Genomic DNA, 17058 nt, shown 5'->3' with positions numbered 1-17058 from the left:
CCCCCGCCCCCGCCCCGCCAGGCTCCCGGAGGCCGCCTCCCAGCGGGCGGCGGCGGCGGCTCCTCCCAGCCCCAGGGCAGGAGGGGCGCGCGCCCCCGAGCCGCGGCCCCCGGCGCGCGCCCGTTGCTATGGGAACGCAGCGGCCAGGCCCCCGGCGCGCGCACCCGTTGCTATGGGGACGCAGCGGCCCGGCTCCCGGCGCGCGCCTCCGAGCCGCGGCCCCCGGCGCGCGCACCCGTTGCTATGGGGACGCAGCGGCCGCGGCCCCCGGGCGCGCGCCCGTTGCTATGGAAACGTAGCGGCCCGGCCCCCGGCGCGCGCCTCCGAGCCGCGCCCCCCAGGCGCGCGCCCGTTGCCATGGGGACGCAGCGGCCCGGCCGCCCGCGGGGGTCGCGCGAGGAGGCGCAGGGGCAGATCCGGGGGGGGAGACGCTGTCGCAAGATGGCGCCGGCGAGGCCGCGGGCTGCGGAGTGAGCGCGCCCCGCCGGGGGCCCCGCGAGGCTGCTCCTCCTCCCCGCCGCCGCCGCCGCCGCCGCCGCGCCCCCCGCCTCGCAGGTACCGCCGCCCGCGCGCTCCGCGTGGCGCACAGATGGCCGCGACAAGTGCCGGCTCGCCTCGGGCTAGCGGGTCTGCCCCGGCGCGGGTGCGCCCGCCGCGAACGCACACATAACTTTTTGTGGCCGCGCGCCCCGGCCTGCAGCGTCCCCGCGCGCCCGCGCCCCACCACGCCCCTCCGGTCCCCGCGCCCTCCGCGCTGCGAGCGCTCCGGGCCGCGGCGCTCATCTCCGGGCGGCCGGGAGGAGCGCGTGCGCCGGCGGGAGGCGGCGGCGAGCGGCCGGGAGCGCCGTACGATGGCCCTGACCCTGTTCGGTGAGTGCAGGTGGGCCGCGCCCCGGGGAGGCGGGGGGCGCCGGGGGGCGCCGGGGGGCGGCGGGGCTCGCGGCCGGCCGGGCGGGGCGGGGCGGGGCGGGGGCGCGGGCCGGCTCCCTCGCGCCTCTCCATTGTCTCCTCCGCAGGCAGGGCCGCTGGGCGTGTGCTCCCCGGGCCGGCTCCGCGCCGCCAGCCTCCGTCCGCCCGCCCTGGCCGATGGGTGACCCGAGGCCGCTCTAACGTGCCGGCTTGGGAGCCAAGTGAGCGGGGGGGGCCTCCAGACCTAACGTGTCTCAAGTCAGTGAATGAAGATCCTGGAAAGTTTATTTATTTCCGAGCAGGATGTCTGTGCATCCCAGCCTCCCCGGAAAATTGCCAGAGGCAGGCGCGCTGAGCCTTGTTGGGTTTTGGGACGGCTTATTTATTTTTTATTTATTTATTTGGAGCCCGGGATAAGTGGTGAACCGAATATTTGTTACAATGGAAAATGTTTGCGCTGACAGATAACGAGAGCACGCAAGGAGAAAGTTGGTTTCTGGGTGATAAGTGATCTCGGGAGAATAACTTTGAGGGTATTAGGAAAGAAATGGGATTTCTGTGATGTAATTACTGCAACACTATTGTTTCAGTGGTTAAGACTTGAAGGTGGTGTCCCCCCCCCCCCCCGCCTGGAGTCTGTGATGACAATGGATGGGTTGGGAAGAAGGGCTGAAAAGATACAATGTTTCCAATTGCCGACGCAGACCGTGGAGGACACGCACCTCCCTTTAAGAAAACTCCGTATGTGGGAATTTAGATGTTCAAAGTAGTGTGTATGGTCTGTACTGATGGGACACTGCTGGCCACCGGGGCGGTGTAAGTAAGTGACTCACAAGATGAAGTTTCCAGTTACATTTTAATTGCATCATTTGATCAAGTTATAGGCATCACATACCACAAATGCTTTTTCATATAAATACTGAGAGTGAATCAATCTGCTAGAATCAAAGAGTTACCCTTATTTAGCCACCTTATTGTATACATTACATTTAGATGCAGGCAGGTTATATTTTCTAATGGCCCTTTTGTGGCAGAAGCGAGCCTAGAACACAGTTTGCCAGTCTGCAGTCTGGGGTATGTTTACTTTGCCGGAATACCCACAGTACTAGAAATGGCATTTTTTTTTTTTAAGATTTTGTTTATTTATTCATGAGAGACAGAGAGGCAGAGACACAGGCAGAGGGAGAAGCAGGCTCCATGCAGGGAGCCCGACGTGGGACTCGATCTTGGGTCCCCAGGATCACGCCCTGGGCCACCCAGGGATCCCCATCCCTAGGTGCTTTAAAAAATGTTTCTTCTTTCTCTGAAAGAAATAAAAATCTCACTGTTGTTTTTCTAATACTTTGTGTCTCATCTGCACCATCTAGTAGAGCATTTTTTTCCCTTAAGTGTGGACTTCTTTTTGTACAAAAGTTAAAAATGGTGGATGGCTTAAATCATAGTTGATATTTTCTTTTGAAGAAGCGTTTCTCTTATACTGTTGTAGCTGATACACAGCAGTAATATTTCCAGGAGTAAATTTCCCCTTAGACGAGAGGTTTCTTTGTTTTTGTTTTTTCACGAAATTCATTTTCCTTTTTAGTTTTTTATTTTTATTTTTAAGATTTACTTATTTATTCATAAGAGACAGAGAGAGAGAAAGAGAGAAAGAAAGAGAAAGAGAGAGAAAGAGAGAGAGGGAGGCAGGTTCCTTGTGGGGGGGGGGGGGCGGGAGCCCGATGTGGGACTGGATCTCCAGGCCTGGGATCACGCCCTGAGCCCCTGAGCCGAGGGCAGACGCTCAACCGCTGAGCCACCCAGGTGCCCCTCATTTTCCTTTTTAAAGAGTCTGCATTTTCAGGTGTGTTTTCAAAGGTAAGGTTTATGAATCAGCCACTTTTCTTCGAATGCTGACATTCTCAGTGAATAAACAAATTAGGGAGAAGCAGAGTAAGGGATAAGGTTCTAAGGATTCCTAAATTATTAAATCTTGAACTACGTAAGTAGGGATGGGGAAAGGAAGGGCATGGATTTGACCTCAAGAAGAAGCTAAAAGAAACAACTCCCACCGCTCAGAATGAATAAAGTGTCTTTAAGATTTTAAAGTCAGCTTGTGGAAAAATAGAATTTAATTTACAAAATCTAATTTGGTTGCAGGTTTTTAAGAATAATTTCCCTGTTATAAAGGAAACTACACCTGTGTGCAGAGGCTGTTTTTCAGTAATGAGAGATAGAGTAGTAGTTGTTGCACACTACTCATCAGTCATCTCTGTCCAAAATGTAGATTCCTGGGGTGCCCGGGTGGCTCAGTTGGTTAAGTTTGTCTTCAGCTCAGGTCATGGTCCCGGGTCCTGGGATCAAGCCCCATATCAGCTTCCCTGCTCAGTGAGGAGTCTGTTTTTCTCTCTCTCTCTAGCCCCCCCTCCCCGCTATTGTGCACATGTGCACTCCCTTTTTCTCTCTTTCTTTTTCTTTCTCAAATGAATAATTTAAAAAAATGTAGATTCCATTGCCCCTAGGTCCACAGAATCTGCATTTCTAGAAGAAGGGGATTTTAAAGGGACTCCCCTGTGATTCTGTTATCCTTAAATTTGAGAACCATTGTATTAAATACGGGATTGCTCCTATATGCCCAATTCAGAATAGCCTTTGTTTATATTAAGAGCAGTCCCCACCATTAGAAGAAATAGATTTTATTTTAGATATGACAGTTGATCCATTAACAACATGAGGATTAAGGGTGCTGATCCCCAACACAGTCCAAAATCTAAGCGTTAGCTTTTAACTCCCCAAAAACCTAATAGCCTGCTGTTGAGTGGAAGCCTTGCCAGTAACATAAGCAGTTGATTACCACATATTTTCTATGTTATACATATCATATGTTGTATTTTTACAATAAAGTCAGCTAATGAAAAGAAAATGTTATTAAGAAAATCAGAGGAAAGTACATTTATCAGTACTGTACTGGTTTTATGAAAAGTCTACATATAAGTAGTTCTGTTCAAGAGTCAGCTGTACTACTGTTTGTTTTTGTTTTTAAAGATTTTATTTATTTATTCATGAGAGACACAGGGAGAGAGAGAGAAGCAGAGGGAGAAGCAGGCTCCATGCAAGGAGCCCGACGTGGGATTCGATCCCAGGACTCCAGGATCACGCCCTGGGCCAAAGGCAGGCACTTAACCGCTGAGCCACCCGGGGATCCCCTGTACTACTGCTTTTAAAAAGATTTATTTGTTATTTTAGAGAGAGGGAGAGAGAACATGCACTCACATGGACGTAGGAGGAGGGTGTACGAGGGAGGGGTAAAGGGAGAAAGAATCTCAAGCAGACTCCCTGCTGAGCATGGAGCCCAACACGGGGCTCCATCTCATGACCCTGAGATCATAACCTGAGTCAAAACCAAAAGTCAGATGCTTACCCAACTGAGCCACCCAGGCGCCCCAACTGTACTACTTTTTAACTAGTCAGAAGTACCTCGTATCCCTTTATATTTCCTCTTAATAACCAACTTAGAGCAGAGGAGCAATGAGATAATAAAGTTTTGTGAGATAATAGTAAAGAGGAAATAGGGACCAGAAACTGGACACATGTAACTAAACAGTTATCAGCGTCAGAGCTCAATAGAGATCCTCCCAAAGCAACCACTGCCAGGACCCTATCTTGTCTATCATGGGTGTGTTAGTTGGTAAGGCCAGTGTCCTAAGTCCGCTTGGACTTCTGGAGTGAAATACCATAAAGTGAGTGGCTTACGTGACAGACATTTATTTCCTGAAGTTTTGGAGGCTGGGAATTCCAAGACCAGTGAGCAGCATATTCACTTCCTGATGAGGGCACTCTTTCTGGTTTACAGACATCCCTCTTTTTGCTGTGTCTTCCTGTGGTGGAGAGAGGGAAAGCAAGGTCTCCAGTCTCTTCTATGGGCACTGATCTCATCATGTGAACCCCACCCTCATGACATCATCTCACCTCATTTCTCCCCAGAGGCTCATCTCTGCAGATAACATCACATTGGGGTTAGGGCATCAACATAGGAATTTATTGGAGTACACAATTCAGTGCATAGCTGCCAGCAATAGAGCCTAGTTTGTTTTTTTAAGATTTATTTTATTTTCCTTAGAAAGTGCAGGTTGTGGTGGGGGGGATGGGGCAGAAAGAATCATGACCCTGAGATCATGACCCGAGTCAAAATCAAGAGGAGGGCACTCAACTGACCTAGCCACCCAGGTGCCCTTAGGTTGTTGGTTTTATTTTTCTTTATGTTTTCCATTCGCATCCAGGTTTTGTTTTTGTCATTGTAAAGAATGTTCTTTTATAGGATGTTAGTGAAAGCTTCATTTAAAAAAAATGAGAACCTCTAAAATTACCTAATACAATTTTACATCGATATATTTAACTTTCTTTTACCTAAGTACGTTGTAGCAACTCAGAAATACTTGACAAGTTAAGTTGAAGAGTGACAACTGTCTTACCTTTTGTCTTCACTATTAATCACCTTTGCAGCTTAAAAAGATATTTTTAATGCACATTTCTGTTTTATCTGTGATAGAAGAACTAGATCCCAATATTTCCTGATTTTACAGTCCCATTTGGGAGTTGAAAATATGCATTTTTGAAGGTTCAGGTATTTGCTGGCATTTTTCTCCACCTTGTAGATGAGTATGCCTCTGTTATCTGCTTCAATTCAAATAATTTTTAAATCCTCAAATCCTAAACATCATCCAAATGTAATTCATACTCTGCTCACTCACCTTGCTCGTCTGTTCAACATAAATCTACAACAATGTGCAAGAGACCTGGTCCCTGTCTTCTTGGAGCTTATATTCCAGAGCTATAGTGTATGCACCTAACTACCTATTTCCAATAGGATTTCTTTTTTTTTTTTTTTAGATCTTTCCTGATAGAGAAGCACATGTTCTCTAACAATTGCTGGACTAGAAACAAAGTCTCAGGTCATCTAATTTAGGACTTTATAGCTCGTTTACCTAACAAACGCCTTGACTGTCTATACCAATAAAGCCCTATTTGACAGAGCTGGGTGAAAAAGCATCCTGCCAGGTTATCCTTTGGCAGGTATGTCTGTCATTTATAGCTAAATGGGGCTGTGGTTTACAGCTCAGACAAATGCTGAGACTGGGAACTCGGTTAAAATCCAGCTGGGCTGGCTGGACCCTGAATAACTCTATCTGGGTAGAACTAGCTCAGGCGTTGCCCCCTCACCCCTTTTTTTTCTTTTTCCTTTCATACCAGTCACTATCATCACTGCCACAGATCCCTTCTGATACTTAAGAATTCACTGTGACCTCTGACCTCCTTTTTGCAGACTCTCATACTGCCATGGAAACCTTTTCATTTTGCTGCCTGCCGTACCTGCCTTTCGGCATCTTTCTGGAGATCCTTTGGAGCAGTTAAATGGTTAATGGTGCCTTCTTTGTGATAGGTGGAAAAATTTCTAATTTTCTATGACTGTCCTGACATTAATTTTTTTTTCTTTTCTAACGTAATCTCTACACTCAGTGTGGGGCTCGAACTCACAACCCCCAGATCACAAGTTGCATGCTCTACCCGCTGCGCCAGCCAGGTGTCCCTAAAACTTGTTTTTAAAAAGACAAATCAGCTGCATTTTCACTATGATTTATTTGCCCTAAAGCTAATTTTATGGGAAACTCTACTTGAATACAGTCTTTGCTCACATTTTTGTTTTTCATATGTTGCTCATCTAAGAACAGGAGAGGGACTTACCTAAGCAGCAGGGTGGTCTAGTGGTGAGAGCACAGCTACTTTTCTTAGAATGTTTCATCTTTTCAGCTGTCATTAAGATCACCATCCTTATGTAAATACTTGTGCATATTCTCTTACTGGTATCAAAAGCTTAATATTTTAGCTTTAAAATTTTCTTTTAATATGTGGAGATTTAATACTATGTAAGAGAGATAAAAGAATTATAGTTGCCATAACTCTGATAGTTACCATCTGTGTACAGTATAAAAGGAATATTGGTAATGTAGTCTTTTGAATGACATCTGTCCCTGCAGTAACAATCCTATTAGCATCCTGATCTTTGAAGATAGAGTGATATGTATAATTTATAAAAATGTGACATAATTTGTCAATAAGAGTTTCAATTTCTTTTAGATCAATATTTGTCTACCTTTAAAAAAAAATCCCACCCTTGTTAAGAAGATTTTTTGTCTTTTTGGGTTTAAAAATTTTTTTATTTATTCATTTGAGAAAGAGAGACACACAGAGAAGACAGAGCAGCAGGAGTGGGACAGAGGGAGAGAGGAAGCTGACTCTGCTGAGCGCAGCACCTGAGGTTATGACCTGAGCCAAAGTCAGGCTTAACCGATTGAGCCACCCAGACGGCTAGGCACTTTTTCTTAATTGTTTTTCTTCATGAGAATCTCTATAGTAATAGTAATATCCTTTGACATGAGTAATTGATGTTTTCTCAGTTTTATATAAAGTATCAGTAGTAGCACCTTTAAAAAAGTTTATTATTGGGCAGCCCAGGTAGCTCAGCAGTTTAGTGCCGCCTTCAGCCCAGGGTGTGATCCTGGAGACCCGGGATCGAGTTCCATGTCAGGCTCCCTGCATGGAGCCTGCTTCTCCCTCTGCCTGTGTCTATGCCTCTCTCTCTCTTTCTGTGTCTCTCATGAATAAATAAATAAAATCTTTAAAAAATATAAAAATAAAAAACGTTATTATTCGTTTGTAATATATAAACTAAATGAAGTCACTGAACTTTCTGCCCAAACCCAACTCAAGACAAATCGTTGAGCCTGGCTTTACCAGTCATAAGTTATTCCTACATAGTAAATGATTCCCATAACCTTTGATTTTTATTTATTAATATAATCTTACTATCCTTCAAAAGCATAGGGGTGCCTGGGTGGCTTACTTGGTTAAGTGTCTAACTCTTGATTTCAGCTCCGGTCATGACCTCAGAGTGATGGGATCAGCCCTGTGTCAGGAGTCTGCTTAAGATTCTCTCTCTTAAAAAAAACAAAAAAGAAAGAAAGAAACTAAGAAACAGAATGGTGTGAGTGTATTTTACACTGAAAAGTTATATTGAAAAAAAAACCCATATTTGATAGAAAAATAGTTATATTATACTTTCTTAGTTTGGCTCCTTATTTCTAAAAACCATAATGAACACTTTGTGAATATACTAAAAAAAACCATTTCCCTGTATATGTTAAAGACTGAATTTTATGGTGTGTGAATTCTGTTTCAATTGAAACATTATTAATTTAAAAATTACCTGGAGGGGGGAGGACCAGATGGAACAGAAGAAAGGTTTACTTCACTTAAACTTTAAAAAACAGAAATGACTATTTTAAAAATAATGGTTTTATATCCAGGAACCTTTTAGAACTTTTCACATTTTTAGAAAGTTTTTTTTCCTCTTTTATTCTCCAAGAAACTAAAACAAAACAAAAAATTGATAGTGTAGAAATGCTCATGCCTGTTTGAATAGTTGTTTTAAATTTAGAAAAGTAAGCATTTCTTGGAAAGAATTAATGCAGACAGTTGAGGAATTTGTGGGAAGGGAAGATGAGTCAGGCCCCGGTGTGGGCCCTCTGCTTAGTAGCCTGGCAGGGGGCCACCTCATTGTGTTTCCTCTAGCTGCTCCGAAGGTTGTCCTTTCCCTTTCCACTTGGACTTTTTAACCTTTGGATTTCATCGGGACCATGTATATCTCATGGTGTAAAACAAATAGAAGAAAAGATGTAGTCCAAGAATTGTATCTCTGCATGAATAGATTTTCGTGACCACAGACTTGACCTTTTCTTTAAATTGCTAATCTCTTTTTTTTTAGAGTTCTGTTTATTTGTTTGAGAGAGAGGGAGAGCGTGGGCAAGTGCACTCTGATGAGCAGGGGGAGGGACAGAGAGAGAGGAAGAGAGGAAATCAAGTGGACATGCACTGAGCACAGAGCCCCCTGCGGGGCTTGAACCCAGGTCCCTGAGATCAGGGCATGAGCCCGATAGGTAAGCGGCATAGGTATCCATTTGAGCAGTGTATAAATATCTGGCTGACTGAAGTATTTCCCCTGCAGACCTTCCGTAGTGAATGCATTTAATATCATGATACTACAATTATTTATTTATTTTTTTTAATTTTTAATTTTATTTATTTATGATAGTCATACAGAGAGAAAGAGAGAGAGGCAGAGACACAGGCAGAGGGAGAAGCAGGCTCCATGCGCCGGGAGCCTGATGTGGGATTCGATCCCGGGTCTCCAGGATCGCGCCCTGGGCCAAAGGCAGGAGCCAAACCGCTGCGCCACCCAGGGATCCCATGATACTACAATTAAAGCATGGATCCTTAGCATGTTACCTGTGAGGAATAACATGCTAGTTCTAGATACTTAACCTTCACATAGCATGAGGGAATGACTGTAATTTATGGACGGAGGATCTTAAAGTAGACAGGGCAAGCATTTTGATTGAGGGAGCTGTGCTATAAGAGAAAGTGCTGGTTTTTAGGTAGGGGGTACGGCATTACTAAGAAGGACCTGAGGTAGGTGGTGTAATAAGCAGAACAATGTAAGAGCCCAGGGCGTTTGGGATCAGGGGCAAGGAATGGATGTACCATAGAGTGAGAGAAGGAAGGAGGAACAGGAGGTATACTGTTTCCTAATTTTTCTGAAGATAGCTCTGAGGCTTGGGATGGGTCTTCTTATTTTGTGATTTGTTTACTCATCTATTGAAGAAATCGAGGACCTAAAATGTGCCAGGTATGTATTAGTTCCTGTCCTCAAGGAACTTATGTTTGCAGTGGAAGGAGACAGACAATAAAAAATGTATAGTGTGGGGGCGCCTGGGGGAGGGGTGCATAGTTGGTTAAGCGTTCGACTCTTGGCTTCGGCTTAGGTCCTGATCTCAGGGAGCCCTGGGTCAGCTCCACGCTCAGCAGAGTCTGCTTGAATTCCTCTCTCGTTCCCTCTGCCCCTCCCCATTGCATGCTTCCAGGTGTGCACTCCCTCTCTCTAAAATGAATAAATCTTTAAAAAAATGTTACTGTGCCAGGTGGTTTGTGCTATGAAGAAGTATAAAGCAGGATGAGGAGGTGGAGCTAGCTCTGTGCAGCATGGTCAGGGAAGGCCTCACAGCCAAGTGGATTTGGAGCAGAGATTCAAAGGATGTGAGGGAATGAGTCCCACATTCCTTGCCTCATGAAATGAACTTTGAGGTGGGAGTATGTGGGGGAAAGAAGGGCAACATGGCTGGAGCAGAGTAAGCCAGGGGGAGGTAATAGGAGATGAGACAGAGAGGTCCCTGGGGAATGGAGGAGTCTTGGGGTCACTATGTAGGGCCTTATAAACAAACCATGGTAAGGATCAGATTTTACTGTGTGGGATGGGGAGCTTGTGGAGGATACTTCTATAGTGTGCAGTGTAGAGGGAAGGGCTTGGATTTTGGTGTAAAGGGCTCTGTTTAATCTTTTTTCTGCCAAGTGTCAGCTCTATGTTCTAGTCTCATTTTCATTATATGTAAACCAGGTCTATTAATTCCCTTCTTCCTTCTGTGTGGAAATAAATGAGATCATGTGTGTAAGGTTCCTGATACAGTGGTGAAGACACATAGTAGCTAATATTGTTACTGATATTATTGTTGATATTAGCAAAGATCCAAGATAGCAGTTGTTTTCACAAGTCTGTTGACCTACTTGAGAAAATGGTTCTGCAATATTTCTGTTTATGTGTGTGGCTAAATATGTGCCACATGCCATTTTAGACTTTGGTAATGCTCTGGTAGAAACCTAGTCCAGGGACATACATTGAATACCAGATAGGGGCAGCCCCGGTGGCCCTGTGGTTTAGCGCCACCTTCGGCCTGGGGTGTGATCCTGGAGACCCGGGATTGAGTCTCACGTCAAGGTCCCTGTATGGAGCCCGCTTCTCCCTCTGCCTGTGTCTCTGCCTCTCTCTTTTTCTGTCATGAATAAATAAAATCTTAAAAAAAAAAAAAAGAATACCAGATAAACTTCTGATAGCTCTGAACAGTTGATATTTCCTGTTGTACTCTGAAATGTAAAGTACACTGACCAATCAGCAATGCTTCTCCTTTGGGTGATGATCTAGATTCTAATCAGATCTAGCCCCTGCCGCTTAGCCCTTAAAATATATCAAGGAGTATAAGCTCAATGTTTGCTATGTCCCAGGTATTCAGTCCAGGTTTACTGAGTGAATAAGTATAGTGATAGTGATGGACTATCATCTATATACTTATCATCTATATACTTATATACTTATCCTGTATACGAATATCTATATATTTATCCTGTATACGAATCAGTTTGTTTATATGTTTATTTTTTTAGAGAGAGAATGCACATGTGCCTGAAGGGGGGCCAGAGGGAAAGGGAGAGAGAATCTCAAGGAGACTTCCTGCAAGGTGCAAAGCCAGACTCGGGGCTCGATCCCATGACCCTGAGATCATGACCTGAGCCGAAATCAAGAGTTGGACACTTAACTAACTGAGCCACCCAGGCACCCCTCCTTGAGTCAGCTTAAACATTTGCTTTCATTTATCTTTTTTCTTCCTTTATTATTTTGGATTATTTTTGTGTCAGAGTCCATAATTGGAAATTATGCCTCTTAGAATTTGGTTAGTCTAACAGTGGGTCCCTGTCACCATTAAGATTAAGTCCAAATTTCCTAGTTTGAATATAAGGCTTTTTGAATAGGACCCCTGCTTACTTGTCTGGCCTCATCTCCTCTTCTTTCCTCCTCAGAGGTTGTGCTTCGGCTGTACTGGACTACTTGAAGTTTCCAGAAGGGATTGTAGTTAGTGTGCCTCTGGCACAGTCATTTCCCAAAGCTGTTCTTTGCACTTGCTTACCTCTACACACTTTGCAAAACTCAGCCTGAATAGTCTCCCTTTGTGAGTTAGTTACACCTTTGCTGCATCCATTGTGTCCCGTACACTTCTCTTTCCTACCACTTACCCTGTGGTGATAGGGTGGTCCGTAGATGGATTCTCTTGCCTTCCCTGTTAGATGAAGCTCCCTGACGTGAAAGCTGTAGATTTCTTCTGTGTATCCTTAACAACTGCGAGTGTCTGATGCATCCAAGCTACTCAATAAATGCTTGAATGAATGTTGCATATTACAGAAGTCTGCTGGATTTCTTAAATTTGGGAGTTAATTTTAAGGCCTCAATTCATGTACACACCTTCTACTGTTCACTTCTTTGTTCATTTGTTTTTTTTTTTTTTAATGCAGTAAATGTGCCATTCTCTCATCTGATGGTTCCATACTATAATACGGATTTCCCAAGTGGAAGCTCACAAGGGCTTGAGTAAAATGGAAATCTCTCTGGGAGCAGATTCTTTGAGGTTTTAACTGTAGTATTACTAACCATCGGCAGATGTTTCTAAATTATTTGGCATAATTAGATAACAAATTCCACTTCATTAAACTATTGTTCCTTTTCATTTCAACAGTACAAAGGAATTGCACATAAATTAGCTTGGTTTGTTCTCGTTTTACTCTCACGGTAGGGAACATAATCGAATAGGAATTCAGTATGAAAATGGCTAACTTAACCTTTTAGAGGTCTGAAAATGAAAACATACCATCTTTCTCTCATAATAATAAATCTGCATGCTACATAGACATTCCTGCTATTGTCATATGGGTATTAGAAGAGTAGATACAAACAGCAGTTTAAACATTCATATTTTTAAACGAATCAAAGAAAAAAAAAATTTTTTTTTTTCAAAGAAAAATTTTTGTTACTTCTTAATACCTCTCCTTGTTCCAGAAAGAATTGAAGTGGTCTACAAAAAAGCATAATGCAAGAGGACTGAAGACAATAAGCAGAGGAATTTGTTTTTCTCTGTCTTGTCTCATTAGTTTCCTCCTCTGCCCTGGACCACTTCCCTTACATTCCAGCCAAGCTTTCCTAGTCAACATGAGAAAGCCTTTCCTCAACTTTGGAACCCTCTGAAGTACCAGCGTGAGTTATTAGCGTTTTATGGGCCCTACCTCCTCTTCCTTGCATGGCTGCTTCCTCCTCCACCCTGTCTACCCTGTCTCCTCCCAGCCAGTGGGGGACTGTAATAGGTGCTTGGGAATATCATTAAGCACTAGAGAAAAAGAAAGGTGGGCAACTCTGATGAACAAAGGATTTCTGACACTGGTTTAAAGAACAAGGAAGACTCAGGACTACCGTGATAGGTGTCAAGACTAGAACAATAAGAGAAAGAGATGGGGCTTACCTCTGAGTATGAGAGCAGGGAGGATCTATAGTGGTGTGTGTGTGTGTGTGTGTGTGTGTCACAGGATGGAAAACGGCTAAGGGGAGACAGGGGAGGGGGAATTCTTGCTAAACTGACCCAACAGGATTTTTGGTGAGGACGGGCCAGAATGATGAGATATCAGGGCTCAGGGGTGAGGAATTTGATTGGATAGCGAAGGTAGGAGGATTCTCTCTAAACTGCCATAGCAGATTTCTTGCTCAAAGGACTTTGCAGGGCCTGGTGCAGCCTGGGGACAGGGCCGAGGCTGAAGAGAGTTTGGGATAGCCTGACTCAGGTTTGGTCAAGTAGTGCCTCCTGTCACAGCTACTACCTCATTTTCGGCTTCTGTTTCGCCTAAGTGCTTCATTAGTTAGTAGCCAGTAATCAGTGGCTTTCCTGCAGTCCTCATATTTGATCTTTCTGCACATTTCTGCACTCTCTGCCATTTTTGAAAGAATGTATTTATTTATTTTAGAGAGAGAGAGAGAATGCAGTGGGGAGGGGCAGAGGGAGAGGGAGGGAGTCTCAAGCAGACTCCACACACAGCATGGAGCCTGATGTGGGGCTTGATCTCATGATTCTGAGATCACAACCTGAGCTGAAACCAAGAGACGCTCAAACAACTGTGCCACCCAGGTGCCCCTCTTTGCTATTTTTGACTGCTGCTGCTTGCAACTTTTTTCTCTTGTCTTTCAAGACATTGTGTTCTGCTACTCCTTTTCTTCCCCTTTCACTATGCCTCAGTTTCTTCTTTTTGCTGCCCGAAATGTCTGCTTTTCAAGAACTGGCCTCCCTTCCTTACTCGGGAGTATTCAAACTTCCACAATGTATACTGTGTGGGTGATTCCTAAGTCTCTGTCTCCAGCCCTGCCCTGGCACCCCCTCTACATCTCAATCAGGATTTCTTTTTCTTTTTCTTTTTCTTTTTCTTTTTCTTTTTCTTTTTCTTTTTCTTTTTCTTTCTCTTCTTCTTTTTCTTTTTCTTTTTCTTTTCTTACCCGTGAGAGACACAGAAAGAAGCAGAGATCTAGGTAGAGGGAGAAGCACACTCCCCATGGGGAGCCTGATGTAGGACTTGATCCCAGGACCCGAGGATCATGAACTGAGCCAAAGGCAGGTGCACAACCACTGAGCTACCCAGGTGCCCCTCTGTCAGGATTTCTTGTGGACTCCAGGTGGCACATGTTCCCAGCACCAGATCCTTAGCTTGCCTTCTTCCATCCTCCCTCCCTTGCCTCTGTATCCTGTCAACTCCTGCCGATTCTTCTTTGCACAAGCTTCCCTATCAGTTCCCTTCTCTGTATTTGCAGCACTTGCTCTGTCCTTCCGTTCAGTACTGCAGTCTGTACCCCTTGCCCCCTGCCACCCATTCAAAATGAATCCCTTGTCTTCTGAATTCTTTATCATTTTATCTGCACATCTCCTGTGGTGTTTGCCAGGGTGTTCCTTTCACAGTAGTTATGTATCCTTCTGTCTTTCTAGGCTGATGATTTCTGTTAGGTAAGACTCATTCATTCTTACTTTGTCCTCAGTGCTTAGCATAGTGCTTCACATGTAGTAAGTGCTCAAAAAATATTCAAGTGAATAAATATTTCTTAAACCATGGTACTTAACTTCTTTAGTTTATTTTTAATTTTTTTAGAAGATTTTATTTTTAAGTAATCTCTATACCCAGTGTGGAGCTTCAAGTCATAACCTGGATATCAAGAGTCACGTGTTTTATCAATGGAGCCAGCCAGGCACCCTGGTACTTCCGTAGTTTAACAATTTTCAGGCTAGAGACCTAGAGCACTCATTAGTCTTTCCTATAGCTTTACAATGTGTTAATCAAGTTAGCAATAGCAAACATATCTCGAAATCTGTCTTAGATTGTTTTTGTTGTCTAATTATCTTCAGTCTTTAAAGGAGGCAACATATATATTATATGCAAAATAAGTTAAAAAATATATATTCCTGCAGTATTGTTGCATGTTAAGGGCAGGACATATTTACTTAGGGATTGGTTGATTTTGTCAACGTAACTTTTTTGAAAAGTTTTTGGTGAAATTCTCGTTGGATTTTCTTTAAAGATTTTATTTACTCAGGAGAGACACACAGGCAGAGACACAGGCAGAGGGAGAAGCAGGCTCCCTGTGGGGAGTCTGATGCAGGACTTGATTCCAGGACCCTGGGATTACAACCTGAGCTGAAGGCAGATGCTCAACCCCTGAGCCACCCAAGTACCCCTCTGGCTGGATTTATACTGCTTTATATTCTTTAAAGAAAAAGTCTCTTTATCCTTCTTCCAACTTTCAAAGCAGAGTTGAGAAAGAACACTAAACAGGATCTGCAAACACAGGACTTGTTCATCCAGGTTCATCAATTGGTCCTTTTAATGTTGCTAGGTGTCCCGTATTGAACTGGAAACCAAAACCTTCTGGACAGACCAAACTAAATGTAAGAGGAATGTTGGGTACTTCTGGTTTGATATCTCTTCTCCATTTTTTTGTTTTTTGTTTTCAATCTTTTCAGGATACTAGCAAGAAGATGGTGAGGGCATGCTGTTCTTTGTTTGAGCCTCCCTTGTAGATGGTGGTGGGTTAGCCAGGTTCATAGGACATTTGCATATTAGTCCTCCATTTAAAAAAATGGCTCGTTCAGTGTCTTTAAATTTACTGAGTAGAAGGCACAAAGCAGTGGACCAGAAAGCTTACGCTATTGATTGTTTTTCAGATGTGCTGAAACCAAAAAGAAAGAGGAAGTCAGTAGTCTATGGGACATTTCACATATTTCTAACAACAGTTTATTTAATTGTGAAAAAAAATATTGGTGAAATTGACTTTGCGACTCTTATAAGTTGCTTTTGGTGATGCAGCCTGTTTGAGTCTTTGGATGGCACTTGCTAGTATTCTTAGGCTTGGATGTTGTAAGGATGCTCATTATATATGTGTGCAAAATAAGTTAAATATGGGAGCCACAAAAATGTTGTTTTCTTTTTAATCCACCACAATATTTAGAAGTTGACTGGACACTTTCAGTTATTTTTTTTTTTTAAGATTTTATTTATCTGTGAGACACACACACACACACACACAGAGAGAGAGAGAGAGAGAGAGAGAGGCAGAGACACAGGCAGAGGGAGAAGCAGTCTCCCTGCGGGGAGCCCGACGTGGGACTCAATCCTGGAACTTTGGGATCACGCCCTTGGCCAAAGGCAGACACTCAACCACTGAGCCACCCAGGCACCCCTCAGTTATCTTTTTGAATGAGAAATGATCCTCAACTTTTGTCCGTTCACTCTTTTAGTCGAAATTAAAAGGATTAGTTATTTCAAAAGAACAAGAAAAAGGAACATTAATGATACAGTAATAAAAAGAAGGAAGGAAACAGACATGGCTATAGACTTGCAGAATACTTAAAGGCCTGTCATCCTCAATTTTTCAGACAGATGGCTCTGCAGTTCTCTGGAGGCACCCAGGCCTCTTTCTTGTGCCGCCCCCTTCCCTGCTGTTCTTGGTCTCTCCAGACAGGGGAGCTCTTGCTCTCTCTCTTTTAGATGTTTTCTGGGAGTCCCTAATCCCAGTGTCCCACCCTGGTCGGGAGGGAGGGAGCACTGACTGCCCACGGGTCTTAGGATTTACTCCTTTGGGGCGAGACCTCATTCAGCTCAAGGTGCCTTCTGATTTCACTCTTCTAATCAGTTTTTTTTTCCTTTCATCTGTTTTTCAAGTATCATAATTGACCTTAGGAAAACAAAGGCATTTGAAAATTGAAAAACAATTTTTGGAAATAATTTTCACTTAATCAAAAATTGATGAAGGTCTCCATAGAAAGCATCCAATATTTTCGGCTTATAATGAGCTATTTTCTGTTACCAGGAAAGAAGGAAAATTAGTATGTGTTAAGTGTATTAATATTAGTTTGCAAAAGAACTGTTCTGAGG

At 43.9% G+C, this 17058-nt stretch overlaps 1 protein-coding gene across 3 annotated transcripts in view; it reads left to right on the top strand.

Annotated features, from left to right (window-relative positions):
* The first annotated feature begins 358 nt into the window (after positions 1-358).
* Positions 359-17058, top strand: part of CHN1 (chimerin 1) — a 195460-nt gene continuing 178760 nt past the window's right edge. The window contains exon 1 of one of the 3 annotated variants that reach the window (XM_072751978.1): positions 359-870. In XM_072751978.1, the coding sequence (XP_072608079.1) occupies positions 852-870 (19 nt within the window). In that variant the 5' untranslated portion in view covers positions 359-851. Of the gene's footprint in view, positions 881-17058 lie in introns of all 3 variants that reach the window. The other 2 variants (XM_072751977.1, XM_072751979.1) reach the window with 2 other exon arrangements.

The sequence above is a fragment of the Vulpes vulpes genome, chromosome 3 (assembly GCF_048418805.1).
Source record: "Vulpes vulpes isolate BD-2025 chromosome 3, VulVul3, whole genome shotgun sequence".
NCBI classification, from domain to species: domain Eukaryota; kingdom Metazoa; phylum Chordata; class Mammalia; order Carnivora; family Canidae; genus Vulpes; species Vulpes vulpes.
The sequence above is the reverse complement of the archived record's forward strand: the minus strand, read 5'-3'. Positions and strand labels throughout refer to the sequence as shown.